A 17,315-nucleotide genomic window follows, 5' to 3' on the forward strand; every position below is an offset into this window, starting at 1 on the left:
CGTGCAATTGCGACATTCCTGCAGTCAGCATGCCAACAAAGCTGTTGCCTGAGAATTTAATGTTTATTTCTCTACCATTAGCTGCCTTCATTTTAGAGATTTTGGGGCCTCAACCGCAGACCACGTACATGGTGTCGTATGGGCGAATGGCTCACTGATGTCAACATTGTGAAGTGACCCATGGTGGCAGTGGCGTTATGGTATGGGCAGGCATAAGCTACGGACAACGAACACAATCGCATTTTAAATCGCTGGCAATTTGAATGCAGATACCATTACGAGATCCTGAGAACCATTGTCATGCCATTCATCCATCACCTCGTTTCAGCATGATAATGCACAGCCCCATGTCGCAAGGATCTGTACACAATTCCTGGAAGATGAAAATGTCCCAGTTCTTCCATGGCCTGCAGTCACCAGGCATGTCACCCATTGAGCATGTTTGGTATGCTCTGGATCAACGTGTATGACAGCGTGTTCCAGTTCCCAGCAATATCCAGTAACTTCGCACAGCCATTGAGTGGGACACCATTCCACAATCAACAGCCTGATCAACTCCATGCGGCAAATGGTAGTCACACAAGATACTGGCTGGTTCTGAACCACGCCCCTACTTTCATTATTAAACGGTATTTGACCAACAGATCCCTCTTTGAAATCCATAGATTAGGGCCCAATTAATTTATTTCAATTCACTGATTTTCTAATACGAACTCAGTAAAACCTTTGAAATAGTCACATTTATATTTTTGTTCAGTATAAATATGACTCATTCGTCATTCTCATTGTACCAATACATAAAAAAGAGCTTTTGACTGTAGCAATCTAATAAGACAAAATACAAAGTCCAGTCCACTGGATTTGGTGTTTTATTTTGCAGTTCTTTACATTTTAGAAAAAGAATCCAAGAATTTTCCCTCCTGTGTGTTTTCGTCTGGCTTCTTCGTGGTCCATGATGCCAGCTGAGGTGGTCAGCACAATGTATCTGAAGAAACAGACAAGGTGTGTAAGACATGAGTTTATAAACACTCACAACAGGCAGAATTAAATTCATTTATGGCAAGCAGTAGGGAAATTCCAGAACAAAAGTAAATTTAACATTAATAGACTAAGACCATGAAACGCAAGGAACAGTTGAGACAATAAAAGCCTGCACACCCATTAGCTCTCCTGGAGGATGGTTGCCCACCCTTTATGAAAAACATTACAACCAAATTCGTCTTATGCCTTTTGAAATAATTTGCTCATTCAATATATCAAATGGCTGTGTAGGCTACTAATCGTTGTATTCATCTGAATCAACCCCACAATGTCTTCAGGAAATGTAGCTTCTTGAGTTTAGTCATATTTATCTTAGAAGTGTTTACTTTGCAGGCTGTCTAGCACCTATTGAGTTTCAATGTCCCATACATTGGATGCCCGAATCAACTGGAAGTATATACAAAACAAGTTCCTAAAATTAATGTTTAGGATTCAGAAATAATCTTGATTCGAATCCCAACTAATACAATGGCAAAGTGAATCATTTGTTTCTGCGAAAAATAATTCAAATGAAACAAATTGTTAAGTGAATCAACTTTGCATGGCCTTATTCGGAAGTGTCAAAGGAAAGTATTTTTGACCATGATAAAAACATTAATACACACTATACTTTGCTAAACCGTTAGAGGGTACAAGATGTTTGGAATTGGCTACCTAGTCTCTTCGATTATATTTTATAGACTAGGCCTACCTGCTGCTGCAATGTCCGACTGTCTCTACGTGTAATTTAAGTGTAATTTTGATCCTGTCTGATGTAGATATTTACACCGTTCCTAAACAAATTACATGACCAGAAATAAAATTCAAACTTGCCCTAAACTTTTGGGATCCTGGACACCATTTTAAAATTCCATGACCTTTCCAGGATTTTCATGACCGAACGAACCCCTGATCATGTCGCCAAAATTCAGTCGATCTTCAATAGTGCAAACCATGTAAGTGCGCTAAGTCACATCAAATGAGCACCAACCAGGGTCCAACACGAGCCCTTTTCCCCTCACTGGCCTGGATATGGGGTAGTTTATAAATGCAGGAGACTCATGCAGGACCTAGGTTGACATGCTTTTGCTCTATTTAGCTAGTAATAGGCTACATTTGGTTATGATGGCATAATAAAAATCTGTGTAATATAACATAGCAATGAAAGACATTCTATTCTTTAAAATGGCATTAATTATATAAAATGTTGTTTGTAAAGTACATCAATTTAAGGAATAGGACGTTACCCGATTAAGACGAGGGCTTTCAAAAGAGATATTGACATGGCTACAGCCAAGACAAATGCTAGGTGTCTTTTTGCAGCTGTCTTTTTGCAGACTATCAATAGTCGCCACCTATTGCAATTTTTGCAGTTTTGAAGGTTTACTTTTGTAAATCACTTCCCCTAAAACAAATAAGCGCAGCGAGTGGCTTGATAAATTCTTATTTTTACTCTTGACAGTTTGTGTGCCATGTGAACGCCTCATGTACGTACGGTGGAGTTCAAGAAGTTGCGAGTTGAAGTTGACTGAACTGCCAATTATATTGCTCAAATACAAATAGCATGACTTTTCCGCCTGTAGCCTTCAAAGGTTTTCTATGGCAGACTGACACAGGTAAACGCCACAGATGGAATGCCAAAATGCGCCAACTATAGATGGGTTAGCTGACAACAGCAAGAAAATGATGCACATGCTTTAAATGGGGCAGAAGTCCAAGCATTGTTGTGGATGGCCAGATAGCTAGCAAGAATAACAAGAAACTGCCCTGTGGGGAATCGTGAATTGTTACAGCTAGTTCATCTTGTTCTTGATGCCATGTCTTGTTTTGATGTATTTTGACTGATTTCACGTCATTGCTAATGGCTAAAGTTGACAAGCTAGCCAACCACTGTAGCAATGTATTTCGAGAGACAAGTGCTTATTATGCAAATGTAGGTTTTCAATAAACATTGGAGACAAGTCCACATGTCAACAACCTAAGCCAGCCCCGTCGGTTTTCCCCCATAGTTGCGGACGAGTCATTGTGACACACCCATTGGATTTATCAGTCCACACATATCAATAAATCTGCAACTGTGCCCTCACCAAATCCACCATTGGACTTAACTTCTCTAGGGTAGGGGACAGCAATGGGAATTTTGGATGAAAAGCGGGCCCAAATTAAACTGCCTGCTACTCAGCCATAAAAGAAAGAACATGCATATAATTAGTAGATTTGGATAGAAAACACTCTGAAGTTTCTAAAACTGTTTGAATGAGGTCTGTGAGTATAACATAACTCATATGGCAGGCAAAAACCAGAGAAAAAATCCAACCAGGAAGTGGGAAATCTGAGGTTTGTAGTTTTTCTACTCTTTGCCTACCGAATACACAGTGTCTATACGGTCATATTGCACTTCCTAAGGCTTCCACTAGATGCGAACAGTCTTTAGAACACAGGTGTCAAACTCATTCCACGGAGGGCCGAGTGTCTGCGGGTTTTCGTTCCTCCCTTGTACTTGATTGATGAATTAACATCACTAATTAGTTAGGAACTCCCCACACCTGGTTGTCTAGGGCTTTATTGAAAGGAAAAACCAAAAACCTGCAGACACAAGGCCCTCCGTGGAATGAGTTTGACACCCCTGCTTTAGAACCTTGTTTGATGCTTCTACTGTGAAGTGGGGGCGAATGAGAGGGGAACGAGTTAGAGGTCTGCCAGAGAGCTGACCATGCGCGTTCACGTGATAGTTAGCTTGCGTTCCATTGCCTTTCTGAAGACAAAGGAATTCTCCGGTTGGAACATTATTGAAGATTTGTTAAAAACATCCTAAAGATTGATTCTATACATCGTTTGACATGTTTCTACAGACTATAACGTAACTTTTTTACTTTTCGTCTGCACCTAGTGATCACGCCTCATGAATTTTGATTACTGGGCTAAACGCGTGAACAAAAAGGAGGTATTTGGACATAAATGATGGACATTATCGAATAAAACACACATTTGTGGAACTGGGATTCCTGGGAGTGCATTCTGATGAAGATCATCAAAGGTAAGTGAATATTTATAATGCTATTTCTGACTTCTGTTGACTACACAACATGGCGGATATCTGTTTGGGTTGTTTGGGCTCTGAGCGCTGTACTCCGATTATTGCATGGTGTGCTTTTTCTGTAAAGTTTTTTTGAAATCTGACACAGCGGTTGCATTAAGGAGAAGCGGATCTAAAATTCCATGCATAACAGTTGTATCTTTTAGCAATGTTTATTATGAGTATTTCTGTAAATTGATGTGGCTCTGCAAAATCACCGGATGTTGAAACTACTGAACATAACGCGCCAATGTAAACTCAGATTTTTGGATATAAATATGAACTTTACCAAACAAAACATACATGTATTGTGTAACATGAAGTCCTATGAGTGTCATCTGATGAAGATCATCAAAGGTTAGTGATTAATGTTATCTCTATTTCTGTTTTTTGTGACTTCTCTCTTTGGCTGGAAAAATGGCTGTGTTTTTCTGTGACTTGGCTCTGACCTAACATAATCGTTTGGTGTGCTTTCGTCGTAAAGCCTTTTTGAAATTGAACACTTGATGGATTTACAACAAGTGTATCTTTAAAATGGTGTAAAATACTTGTATGTTTGAGGAATTTTAATTTTGGGATTTCTGTTGTTTTGAATTTGGCGCCCTGCAGCTTCACTGGCTGTTGACGAGGTGGGACGCTACCGTCCCACATACCCTAGTGAGGTTAAGTAAAGCTGAGAGCAATTTCATGCGCATAGTGATATTGTCAGTACATACTCAATCAACCATATTCACCCCCTTTCCTACATGCAGGTCAAATCCTGTTCAAGAGGCTGCAGCAATCATATTTCCATGGATACATTCAGAAAGTGGGAGCACACAGAGGACACTCAGTCCCAGGGACCCAAGTTGCCCATCCTTGACTTATGATAAAGGTTTTAGTTCCCATTGCCCAGGCTGCCCTCATCTTTTCAAAGAAAGATCTCCAACTCAGCCAGCATCTATAAATACTAGACGAATGCTGCATTTGCTTGCTCTCAATGTTATCGGAAGCTGAACATTCAGGCACGAAAATAAAAGGCGATTAGTTAAGTTGCTTTGACATCCAAATAAATGTTCAGAGATTTAAAGTCTGTGAAACCCGGGGCGCACTTTCATACACCCCAAAGGAGCACATAAACACGACATCAAGAGATGCATTCATATGTGAAACACCGTAGCAAACAAAGTCGCCACTGATGAATACCTCCCTGTTTACAAAGTTCCACTGCACAACCGTGATACAGCCACTCCAACATTCATGCCACCATTAGGGTGCTGCTGACTGATTCTCACCCAAACTGTCTTGAGGGCAGGAGGTTGTTCTGCCACTTCTCCAGATCCTTCAACTGGAGGTCAAAACGAGGGCTGATCACACCACACTGAAATGAGCAAAAGAAAGATTAGAAGTGCCAGATGCAAAGATACAATTACGCAGGTAGGCTGATAATGCCACAATTCAGAATATGTGCAAGAAAAGAACATGTCAGAGAAGATGAGCAAAACAGAGGGGTCAGATAGTCTATAAATCTACCCCAATACAAAAGATGAGTAAAATGAAGTAGAATGGCACTCAAAGGGTCTGATGGTAGTCCTTGTGATGCAGTATATTGAACGTTTTTTTACCTTGTTCAGCCTGCCAGTGAGATTGACGACAATTTTCCCAGCTCTGTGGTCGTCGATGATCTCAAACTCACCAATGTAACCTGGGGAAACAAGGGAGGCAGGGAATCAAAACCAAGTACAGACACACAGCATTGTCAACAGGATGTTACAGGGCTTGAACTCAGATCCCTCAACCAGGGGTAAGCAATTCCCCTCATGGAGGGAAGCAGGTTATGCAGGCTTATGGTCATTCCTGTAACTGACACCTGTACATCTTGTTGATCTCCCCCTTTGACTGGACCCATAGCACTTACAAAACAGATGATACATTTCAGTAACTCACCGTGCTTCATCATGACGGTCAGGAAACGTACAATGACCTTTGAACACGGCCGGATCAGAACCTGGCGTTTCCCACGTTTCTCAGCATTGTTGATGCTTTTGAGCGCATCCGCAAGAACGTTCATGCGCACCATGATGCCTGTCAATCAGAGATGCATAAAAAAGTGAATTCGTTTAGGAGTTGTAAGGCAGCCAACTACTGCCCAGCCAACTAGTTAATAGTAAACAGTCTAATAGTGGTTTGTTCTCCTAATAACATGCTGTGAAACTGGCAAGCTAACGTTAGCTGCCTAGTCTAGCTAACTATTGACTTGACAAATAAGTCAGCCAACAAACTGATTGTAAGCTAGCTCAAATGTAGGTAGATGGACACCATTGAGTATGCAACGACAATTTGAGTATAGGCTTACCTAACGTTAGCCAAGATATTGCCTGGCAAAGTATTGCCCCAACTACCTGGTTAGCTAACGTCACGTGATTACTTTGGTTAAGAAAATAGAAGGCTAAGTTACATACTAAGGTAGCAACCTCGATAGACATGATGCTAGCTATCCAAATTACCTGGTTAGCGCTAACCGTCTACATTTCACTGGCCAAGACGTAACATTCGAATGGCTAACGCTAGCGCCAACAATTTCAAAACTGGGACAAGCGTTAGGTCCTTTGATAAGAAATTAGAAGAGGTTTGCACGACCATGCAGACACGTTTAACCACCACCATCGTGACTGTCTACCACGCATGGAAAGACTACATGTACGGGCCAAGCTAGCTAGAAGAGTTGGTTGCCCAAACCAAATCGTACTATTCAACATTTATACCAAATCTTGACAATAAAGAAAATGTGTCGACTACTTAAACACAACGTAATTAGCCTAGCAGTATTAATTGTCGGGTTTTATTCATATGCTCTAGTTAACGATACAACACACCAGTGACAGTGATGGGGACTTTACGAATCACAAGGCAAAACACCAACATCTCACAACATATCGACACAATTACCATTTCATGACATTAGTACATTATTAAACGTTTATATAATTTCATAAATTGTGTTTTAGACGGCTGGATGGGTTAGATTTGGGAAAGATTGACAATGAGATTTTAGAGAGGGCCCTTACCGGTTCTGCAATATGGCGGAAAGAGGAAGTAGGAGGACCTAGCGATGCATTATGGTCAAAAACGAAGATTTTTTACGACTACTTCATGCGATTACCAGCTGAAAACCGCTGGGTTTAGAAAAACTTGATACAAAATAAGGTTGATAATTAAATATATATATTATATTTATTCAGACAGTGATTTAGATGCAAATGCATCCTCATTTTACAGTCTCATGACTTTATTTACCCTTTAGTCTAATGCAAACAAACGTCCAAGTTGATAAAACAGAAGCAATCAATTCATATTGCTGATTATATTTGTGCAAGAAATAGATATTTCTAAATTAAAGACAAATCTACCAAGATATTTTAAATGTGTCGGTAAGAAAATGTAAACGTCCAAAACATATTACAGTCTTTCTGAAACATCTCTGATGTCTCTCTTTTCATATTTACAGTAGTAGTTGGGGAGTCTGTAATGCCTTTTCAAACTATAGTATCTTATGTGGACCTTTGGTTTAAATCTAAAAGATCGCCAACTAGTGGTTGGAGTGTGGGAAATAAATACAGTATGATGTTTTACCAGTAGGCCTACAGAGTAGATTATGCTTTATTGAAACCTGATGGAGGTTTTTCTTTAAAGCTCAGCGCTTGAGAATTTGAGAACGAATTTAAAATAATAATGATTTAATGACAGGAAGTTCAATCAAAGAAAAAGTAACAAAGCTCACTGTGAACAGGTTTTCAAGGATAATCCAACCTTTTATTTATTGTTCTGTATTCAATTCAACAGACATCCACTATATAATGCCTGTCAAGTTATAGTTCTGTTTACAAGGTAAATATTTCAAGCAAAATAGGGTTCATTAAAACAGTAGCAAATCAAACAATTCTGATTATAATTACCATACAATAGATTAGATATAATCACATTAAATGAATCTTTAATGATGTAAATTATGTAGATATTACAGTACATGACACACTATCTGAGTAGTATCGACTACAGTGTTTTTGAAGAGGAAACATCACTTAAAAGGGTCCATGGGAAGATACAATAGGTTCAAACACACTTCACGGTAAACTCAAAGAAAGAAGAGATGGCCACGACCTTCTTTTGATAATATACAATATTATAAAGTATGACAATTACTTTTCATTTGGGCCACTTTTGCAAGATCAAACATCCCTTACTTCACATGCATATCAAATATATATTTATATATATCTAAAAAGTCAACGTTGTAATTGCAGCAGCAGAAGAAATGTGGGAAATATAAACTGTAGGCTGTGTGTGTGTGTGTGTGTGTGTGTGTGTGTGTGTGTGTGTGTGTGTGTGTGTGTGTGTGTGTGTGTGTGTGTGTGTGTGTGTGTGTGTGTGTGTGTGTGTGTGTGTGTGTTCAATAAAAGTTAGAGAATGGTCTAGGCACTGCAAGTGTCCTTGCAAGACAGTCCTTCATTCTCTGGCAGTGTTTGAGCTTGGACATGGATCTAAAATAGCAGACTCATATAATATATCCTTCCAATCAACCATCTACATTAAAATGTACATTTCCTCTGAATACTGTACCAGTCCTATGTTGGCAAGATGATAAAATGTGCCAATAGCTTATTCAAAAATCCTCAAAAGCAGTACGTTTCACTTCACAAAATGTTGTTGAAGTTTTGTATAGTACATGTAGTTGGGTGAAAATGTGTTGCAGGTTTGGTGTCTGACTGGTTAGCTACAGGTACCTGGCACTCCTCGTTCTCCCTTGAACCAAATCAAATGTGAGACACAACCCAGAGGTAAACTGGAATCACTCCCCTCCCCTCTTTAAACTGTCCAGGAGAGGGATCCTGGAGGCAAACTGTAACGTTACAGACAGACATACTGTAAGCCCAGTGACATACCCACCGGTCAAGACGGCATGGTAACAGTGGAGCACAATGGAATGGCTGAGCGGCACAAGAGAAGTAACCAGATTCTGTACCTTTCATGGTTACGTCATAATAAAAAATTTCCCTTTACTAAGCCAGAGAGTGGGCTTCTATACTCCTTGTCTTAGCCACCGTTACTGACCATGCTAGTTATAGAGCTACTGTCCCTTCTGAGGTCCAGGCCTAGTTTCTGGAGGTCAAGGCCCATGCCCACTAACATCTGGAGCAGGGTGAGCTCCTGCTGGGTGGCCTGGTCCACCAAGGCTGGGCAGGTGGGGTTGCACTGGGGCCAGTGGCAGGTGTCGATCAGGTGGAAGGGACAGCCCTTCAGGGGGGTCTTGCTGTTACGGTTGGCTTCTTGGAAACTCTTATCCCAGCACTGCAGAGCCCGGGGCAGGGAGGTGCCTTTGACTTGAAACGTCATCCAGTTACTAATATAAAGAACGAGGGAGAGAAGGAGAGAGAGAGAGGGGAGAGGGGAGAGGGGAGAGAGAGAGAGAGACAGAGAGAGAGAGAGAAAAGCGGAGGAGAGAGAGAGAGAGAGAGAGAGAGAGAGAGTGAATGAATGGGTGCCAGAGAAAGGGGAGATGATTGAAGTAGGTAACTGTGAGAAGAGAGAGAGCATGTTGTGCCACTTGAGCCCTGTATCTTCTCACAAGTAGTTTGCCTTGGCAGGCTGTCTCAATTGGTTCCCCAGCTGTGCCCTCCATGTGTCCTGCCTCCAACACCCCCACCATAACCACCATCAACATAGCCCTGCATTTGATTACAAAACTGTGAAAATATGATCCACCTACCTCACACTAGTATGACTGGCAAACCAGCTCCTCCCCTACAACCCTGAGCTAATCACTCTTCCCATCTCCAACCCTGCCCTTTACCGTAACATAGGCTCCACCTTCTGCCCTGTCACTGACCCTATGTCCAGCTGGAGAGGTTTGTGTGTTAAGGGTGCGTGATTTTACGAGTGTGTGTGTGTTCCCTTTTAAGTGTGTATGTGTTTGCTTGCTTAAAGGGCTGAGTTTGTTTGTGCAAGTTTGTGTGTATGTATGTAGGTGGGTGGGTGTGTGTGTGTGTGCGTGCGTGCATGCGTGTGGGTGTGTGGGTGGGTGCGTGTGTGTGTATGTGGGTGTGTGTGTGTGTGCGTGCGTGTGTGTGTAAAGCGTGCTGTGGTGTTAGTGAAAGTGTGAAATGTCATTCAGTGACACGCAGAATGCGGTTTGATGAACGAGCTACACAAAAAGAATAGCATGAGCTCACTGGGTAGAGATGGGTCAGGGTAGGGGTGAGGGGTAGAGGGGACAGTGGATGTGCTTTTCAGGGCCCCCAGGGAGTCAGATGTCCTACCTTTTAGTGATCATTGTGTGGGCCAGGCAGGAGGGTGCGAACACAGCCCTGCAACACACACCACAGCATAACGTCAGAACTGAGCAGCGTGACATCTTTGATAGTGTTGGAAACATGTGAAGAATATTGCTGTTGATTCATTTTTGCTAATCTTCCAATTCAGCTGATCAATAGTATACACTGACAGTACAAAACATTAAGAACACCTAGTATTTCCATGACAGACTGACCAGGTGAATCCAGATGAAAGCTATAATCCCTTATTGATGTCACTTGTTAAATCCACTTCAATCAGTGTAGACGAATGGGAGACAGGTTAATAACTTTTTTTAAGCCTTAAGAAAATGTAAACATGGTTTGTGTAAGTGTGCCATTGAGGGTGAATGGGCAAGACAAAACATTTAAGTGCCTTTGAACAGGGTATGGTAGTAGGTGACAAAAAAACACACCGGTTTGAGTGTGTCAAGAACTGCAACACTGCTGGGTTTGCCTGTATCAAATATGGTCCACCACCCAATGGACATCCAGCCAACTAGACAGAACTGTGGGAAGCATTGGACTCAACATGGGCCAGCATCCCCGTGGAACGCTTTCGAACACCTTGTAGAGTTCATGCCCTAACGAATTGAGGCTGTTCTGAGGGCAAGAGGTGATGGGGTGCAACTCAATATTAGGAAGGTGCTCTAACTTGTTTTGATCACGAAACTTAGGTTTTGTCAATTCTTGGCCTATATGTCATGGATCAATCTCAATCTCAGCTGTCTACCACATTCCACAGTCACTTCCGTCGCTGCAGCTGCACACTTACGGGACATCTTTGAGTGAGTTCTTGATATCCTTTCCCAGGTTCTGCATGTAGGTCCACTGCTGCTCTGACAGGGTCTGACCCCCCAGGTAGATATTCTCCACTCTCAACTGCTCCTCATCAAACAGCCACTGCACCACAAACACAGGGGCTATGACACACACACACACACACACACACACACACACACACACACACACACACACACACACACACACACACACACACACACACACACACACACACACACACACACACACACACACACACACACACACACACACACACAGTATGAGAACAGAGTTAGGGTGTTGCTTGTACCTATAAGTGTTTTATTGAGTAACATGAGGGACGTAACATTTATTTGTATCTTGATGGTTAACATGATGGACATAAAGTTTACTAGCATTCTGATTCATGACCCTTCAGCTTTGATAGATGAAAGATACATTCTTACAAGGTGATGGTAGGTAGTAAAGACACTCACAGGTCAGGGAGGAGTAGAGTTTGTGGCTGAAGAAGCACTGCCACTCCTCTCCTTTCTTGTACTGCTGCCGACACTTGTCTGGGACCACCCCATTCCACAGCCTAAGAAAACAGCCATTGGAGTAAAAATGACTTCCAGTGCGCATTGAACATAGACAGGGCAACTGTTATATGCTAAAACTATTGTTGAACTTCAAGCCAATGGAAATAAAGCTACAAGTGTAATGAGATGCAATGCTTTGTTCAGGGCATCTGTCATTATAAAGGTCATAGAGACATGGATAAGCTGAAGGGAAAGAGACAGGTGTGCTTTACTTGAGTCCTCTCTTGATGGCGTCTACAGGTGAGCAGGAGACACTGTCTGGGCAGTCAGGAACCCTCTGCTGTTTACTCTCCAGAAACCAGCCCGAATCCACCAGGCCTCGAACCTGCGCCTCTGCCCCCAGCTGCTCCAGCTGACTGGACACCCTCTCAATGTTCAGTAGCACTCCCGTCCCTCCAGCACTGCAGGGGAGCAAAGAAACTGGGTAAAAAGGTCTGTGTCTGTGACCGTTTCCCCGCATTGGCACACTGCCAATTGGAGCCAAAATGGCCGACAACTAGCCACAATAATGCTATACTGTCACAGTCAGACTTAACTGTGTGTTCTTGTTTTAGTCCTCAGGGTGTCCCACCAAACATGTTGCTAACCTGGGAAGAATCTCCAGAACTGTGTCCTCCTTTATGGAAGAGGCCCCTAATAGACATTATGTCATTGTCCCACACTCTACGGCCAATACAGGACAGCAGGGATCGTAAACATCGTTATGGTAGACAACAGTTACAGGACGTCCTAAAATAGACTCACTCTGTCAATGTGTGTGAGTGTGTGGAGATGGGTAGCGGAGACAGATGGTGCCAGACAACGGGGCTAGATTGGGAATAGACCCAAAGCAGAGGAAAGGAACTCACCTTGTGCCAGCCAGCATGACAACCTTGGCCTGTTTGATGCCTTTAGGGACTAGGTCTTTGATGACCTCGCGGATGATCAGGGAACCCATGAAGGTATACTCAACTGGAGGGAAACATAGATATGCAATCAATAGAACAAACCACCGTATTGAAATGGCTTTCGTGTTGAGGAGAATAATGAGGATCTGCTGGTGGTGAGAGGACCTACTGGCATCTTTCTCCTTCTCTTTTCCCGGGCCTCTCTTCTCCTTGGTGGCTGTGGGCCCTGTGCCACTCCACACGTCGCTGGAGCAGTACGGGATGAATCTGCAGAAGAGGAGATACACAGCTGGGTCAGAGCCACACACACACACACACACACACACACACACACACACACACACACACACACACACACACACACACACACACACACACACACACACACACACACACACACACACACACACACACACACACACACACACACACACACACACTCTCTCACACTCTCTCACACTCTCTCACAGTCTCTCACACTCTCTCACACTCTCTCACACATACTCATGTACATATGTAATAGTATTAATGGGACCACCATGAGAGGTCCATCCCTCATTGTGAAGCAACCTGTCATGTTTGATATTCATCATCTCAGCCTGCAGTTGGCTTCTTCAATCACACAGATCCTGAGAACTTTAGTTAGCAGTACAGTATGTAGGACAACATGTACCGGTAACATACAACAACCAGCGTGTTAACAAGCATACTTACACAATATTAGTGTTATACCAATGAGGATTTTCTTCCGCCTGGGCTGACAATATTCCACTTCCTGTAAAGCAACCAATAGAAAGTCAAGCAGAGAAAGTGGTGACCTCTCATTGAACATACAGTAGGACACAACACTGATGTCATATGACAATCAACAACCCATGACACAATGTATATTGGGAATGGGACCAAACTTGGACGCCCATGTAAAACATGTAAGATGAATGACGAGGATGCATTCTAAAACAGAAGGACCCCTACCTACCTTTGCGCGTTTGGGGCCAGTCGGATGAGGTCATGAGTCGTGGGATATTTTTATATCTGGTATCGCAGGAGTCTTTGTTGTAGCAGCACCAACCGCCTAAAAATAAGACACTAATATTAGCTTCTCACATCCGGTTTCAGAAGCTCAGAAAGGGAGACCCCCTTGTTAGCCCCTTTCAGAGGCCTGAGAGGAATGGGAGAGGGAGGGTAACTGAGGCATCCACCTGCAGCTCCATCTGCTAGCCCCTGGCCAGGCTCCCGAACTGAGGGAGTGTCTGTGGGGTCTGATGCACATGTATGGCAATGGACTGTTGAATAGAAACGGCAGGGATATAAATCGGTAGCTATTATGTGACTGCTTCCTAAAATCCCACCTGGGGTCCATTAATGTTTGAGTTATAATCTTAACCATACCTATGCTTATATGCATATCTAAAATGTAAATTAAATGTAAGTCAAGTCTTTTGGAGCCGTACCACCTGCTGAGAAAATAAACACATTAACAAACTGTGGCATTTGTGACCTAATCAGATACTTGCTGTATAAAAGAGTGGATACCTTGGCACTTGTTGACCTGTATCCAACAGCAAAGTACCTCTGATGTAGGATATGTACGTTGTGACATTTCAACCTGCTGAAATGTTTGTTCTTAGAGGATGTGACACATCCGGTTCTAGGTCTCAGAATACACGTGTGATGTCACAACGCAATCCTCATAAATATCTCATAGTGATGGAGGGGCGAATGCCAGAGGAGGCGTCCAATCAGAGTGACAGACAGCCGCGGAAGAAGACGAAAAAGGGAAAGGAGATTACCACCGGTCCAGATGCCGATGAGGGCGTCACGCAAACATGCCACGCGCTGACCTCTCGAGATCAAATTAACCAGATGAGTTGAAAATACACACCTTCCAGAAATACCAGCCATCGCTTACTCCCTTTGAACTCCTTTAGGTAAAACCTGTGGACCACAAATAAACATGGGTGAAGGGCTGTGAATGGTGAAACCTAGAGAACACTGCTATATAGTGTCATGTGTTGGCCGATCCTCCAACCGTAATCACTCATCATTGTAACTCCTTGTCAAAAAAATGATGCTAAGTACCATAAAGTACGTGACAATTCCTGAATTATTTTATTTCTTCAAAGTTCAACAGACAAACTCTAATTCAAAGTCCTTTGATAGTAATTAAAACAATTTACCCCTTGCCGTCACCAACTTAGAGAGGACTAGATTACTACTTTATCTAATATCAAAACACATTACAGTGTAATAACAGCTGTAATAGCACTGATAAATACATAAACATGAACAACTGATTAGTTATTTCAGTGTTTTCACGGCACTATATGATTCCTTATCACATCCATTTTTGCTGAAATTGATAGATTGTACTCAGGACATAAGACAATCTCTAGAGCTTTTATATTATCTAAACAGCCATCATTTGCCTCCATAAATAGTTTTCCAGAGAATCTTACCCTGCCGCTGTTCCATCGTTGCATGTGACCTGAGTGTTCTTGAGGACATGCAGCTTCATATCATCTGAAGCCTTGTTGTTCTGTGAAGCTGACTGCTGGGCTGCCACCCGACCTCCAGAGTTACCCTCCCTGCCCGACTCCACTGGCCCAGAATGGGGCTCATCTTCTGGGGCCGACTGGACTGCCTCGGCCCCCTGGTTTTGGTTCCCCTGGTTCTTCTTAGATGACTTGCCACTAGGTTTGGCATTGCGGTTGTTCTGGCAACAAATCCCTCCTATCAGCAACAGGAAAACCACATGGACCAGGATCTTCATAGTCAATCCAGCCTACGAGGAGAGCACAAAACATGCTTCATGAAACACTCAACTTATAGACACTGAAACACACCCACCTTACTCAATGGTATAGGCGAGAGACGCAGTTTGGTTTAGAGTAATTGGGCACCAGCATTGCAAAACGAATGAAGGTTAATGATATGTTAGGCAAATTGACTTAAAATACCAAACATCCTTCTCAAAAGTTAAAAGAGATTAAAGCAATGATCAATAACAATCAGGATCCATTAAATTCCACAGAAAATCAACATACCCCTTTCAGTATCCAGTCCTGAAGAAAGTCACGTGTGAGGAAGGATCCTTGGGTAAAACAGAGCAGCGATGCTACTGAGGAGACAGGTGAGGAGAGATTGTAGGTGAATGGATGCTGGTGTTGAGGATGGCGTGGCCAGTTTTTGGTAAAGGCTCTGGGTTGGCGGTGCACTTTATAGTGCCACCATATGGATCCTATTTCCCAGCATTCCCTTTGAGCTGCCGCCAGGTTCTGACTGTGCTATGTGACGACACGCTAAGGGTGTTGGATGGTTAGTGGCGAGGAGAAAAGATAACACACGCTCTGCTGAACATATTTCAAGCGCCCCCACCCCCACCCACTCCCGACTCAAACCCACACATCCACCCACCTGACCCAGTCCCACAACAAGAAAAAACTATACCTCCCTCATCCCCTCCTCTCCTCTCCTCTCATTCACCCCTCTACCCTCTGTTCGCCTGTGCTTTGATTTAAACACTTACATGGCTGGCATATCTGCAGCATAATCCTTTTGTGTGCCATGTACCCGGCAGGTCAGTAGAGCACAAAGCTCAGACACACTCCGACAAGACCGCATAACCCCTGTATGTTGACCTCATGTTGAAAGATCCAGAGGACATACACAAAGGTATAGAGTGGTTGATACTTTGGGTGGCAAAAGCACGTGGTGGCTGTCTTGTAGAGCGATGGGTTTCTAGCTTAATGATATAGATAGAAGCTCTAAATTAATGTTTATCAAGCTGCACTTTACCCTTTGTACCTCAAATGTTCAATTTGCCAACTGAAGGAAATGTGTTGGTGAACAAATGACAGCAATAACAGTTATGTGGACTGTAGCTAAGTATATGTGTTTAAAACTGCAAAATCAATGCACTACAGTAAAACGTTTAAACATAACAATAAGAAAATGACATGTGTTGAATGAAGGCTATTCATGTTAATATATACAATTATTATAAATATATTGATTAAAAGTTTACAATACGTGCATTTGAATTTGCTATGTACATATTTTACTTTTAGTCAAATTCATCGTCATTTTATGACAGAATTAAAATGCAAAGCCTCGAGGTAAAGCCATCCAAAAAGCATTGCGTGCAAAACACTGCCATCAAAACCTTTTCTAATCGTGAAGGGTTATTCATCTTAAAACCTTGTCTGGCTTGAAACACTCTAAATGCTTGAAATATAACTGTCTAGAGTATAAATCATTGTTGCTGTTATTACTGCACCTGCTGGGGTAGAGTATATTGTGTGAGACTTGAATAGGACAAGTGACAGTTAAAACCGTTAGAAAATTACTCATACGAATGATAAAGACCCCCCAATAACCTATATTACAACAAATATAAGGATAATCATCAGGAAATTGAGAGATAAAACAATTGAGGGTTGTGGATTATTTTACAGTCCATATTTTATCGGGCTCTGTATTTACATATAGATAACATTGGGGTAAAGTTATGACATTATTGTTTACTACTAATAATAATAATTTGTTTCTTTGGGATTCGTTAAAACAAGAAACGTTATGTATAATTTGGTAGTTACCAAACATGTTTACAGAAGCACTAAAAAGTACCCACTGTGACCGC

The 17,315-nt window shown here is 42.3% G+C and overlaps 2 protein-coding genes across 2 annotated transcripts; both read right to left on the bottom strand.

The window, feature by feature from the left end:
- Positions 1-851: 851 nt before the first annotated feature.
- rps15a (ribosomal protein S15a) lies at positions 852-7,234 on the bottom strand. The gene is made up of 5 exons (XM_055906635.1): positions 7,144-7,234; positions 6,023-6,160; positions 5,701-5,780; positions 5,371-5,456; positions 852-985 (listed from the first exon to the last, which is right to left on the bottom strand). Exons 2-5 carry the CDS (start codon positions 6,153-6,155, stop codon positions 892-894), a joined length of 393 nt encoding a protein of 130 aa, XP_055762610.1. The 5' UTR covers positions 6,156-6,160; positions 7,144-7,234; the 3' UTR covers positions 852-891.
- Positions 7,235-7,887: 653 nt separating this feature from the next.
- notum2 (notum pectinacetylesterase 2) lies at positions 7,888-15,992 on the bottom strand. The gene is made up of 12 exons (XM_055907383.1): positions 15,721-15,992; positions 15,133-15,458; positions 14,559-14,611; positions 13,653-13,748; positions 13,388-13,448; positions 12,843-12,940; positions 12,635-12,737; positions 11,999-12,187; positions 11,685-11,785; positions 11,201-11,348; positions 10,393-10,440; positions 7,888-9,476 (listed from the first exon to the last, which is right to left on the bottom strand). Exons 2-12 carry the CDS (start codon positions 15,444-15,446, stop codon positions 9,170-9,172), a joined length of 1,518 nt encoding a protein of 505 aa, XP_055763358.1. The 5' UTR covers positions 15,447-15,458; positions 15,721-15,992; the 3' UTR covers positions 7,888-9,169.
- Between the last annotated feature and the right edge of the window lie 1,323 nt (positions 15,993-17,315).

Source organism: Salvelinus fontinalis, chromosome 40, assembly GCF_029448725.1.
Source record: "Salvelinus fontinalis isolate EN_2023a chromosome 40, ASM2944872v1, whole genome shotgun sequence".
NCBI classification, from domain to species: domain Eukaryota; kingdom Metazoa; phylum Chordata; class Actinopteri; order Salmoniformes; family Salmonidae; genus Salvelinus; species Salvelinus fontinalis.

Excerpts from the sequence above, each read along its gene's own strand:
- rps15a (XM_055906635.1), bottom strand. The coding sequence starts at position 6,155 with ATGGTGCGCATGAACGTTCTTGCGGATGCGCTCAAAAGCATCAACAAT. Across the intron at positions 5,781-6,022 it reads GACCGTCATGATGAAGCACG|GTTACATTGGTGAGTTTGAG; the intron begins GTGAGTTACTGA and ends TTGTTTCCCCAG. Across the intron at positions 5,457-5,700 it reads TCACTGGCAGGCTGAACAAG|TGTGGTGTGATCAGCCCTCG; the intron begins GTAAAAAAACGT and ends TGCTCATTTCAG.
- notum2 (XM_055907383.1), bottom strand. The coding sequence starts at position 15,446 with ATGAAGATCCTGGTCCATGTGGTTTTCCTGTTGCTGATAGGAGGGATT. Across the intron at positions 13,749-14,558 it reads ATGGCTGGTATTTCTGGAAG|GCGGTTGGTGCTGCTACAAC; the intron begins GTGTGTATTTTC and ends TCTTATTTTTAG. Across the intron at positions 13,449-13,652 it reads CTGGCCCCAAACGCGCAAAG|GAAGTGGAATATTGTCAGCC; the intron begins GTAGGTAGGGGT and ends GTTGCTTTACAG.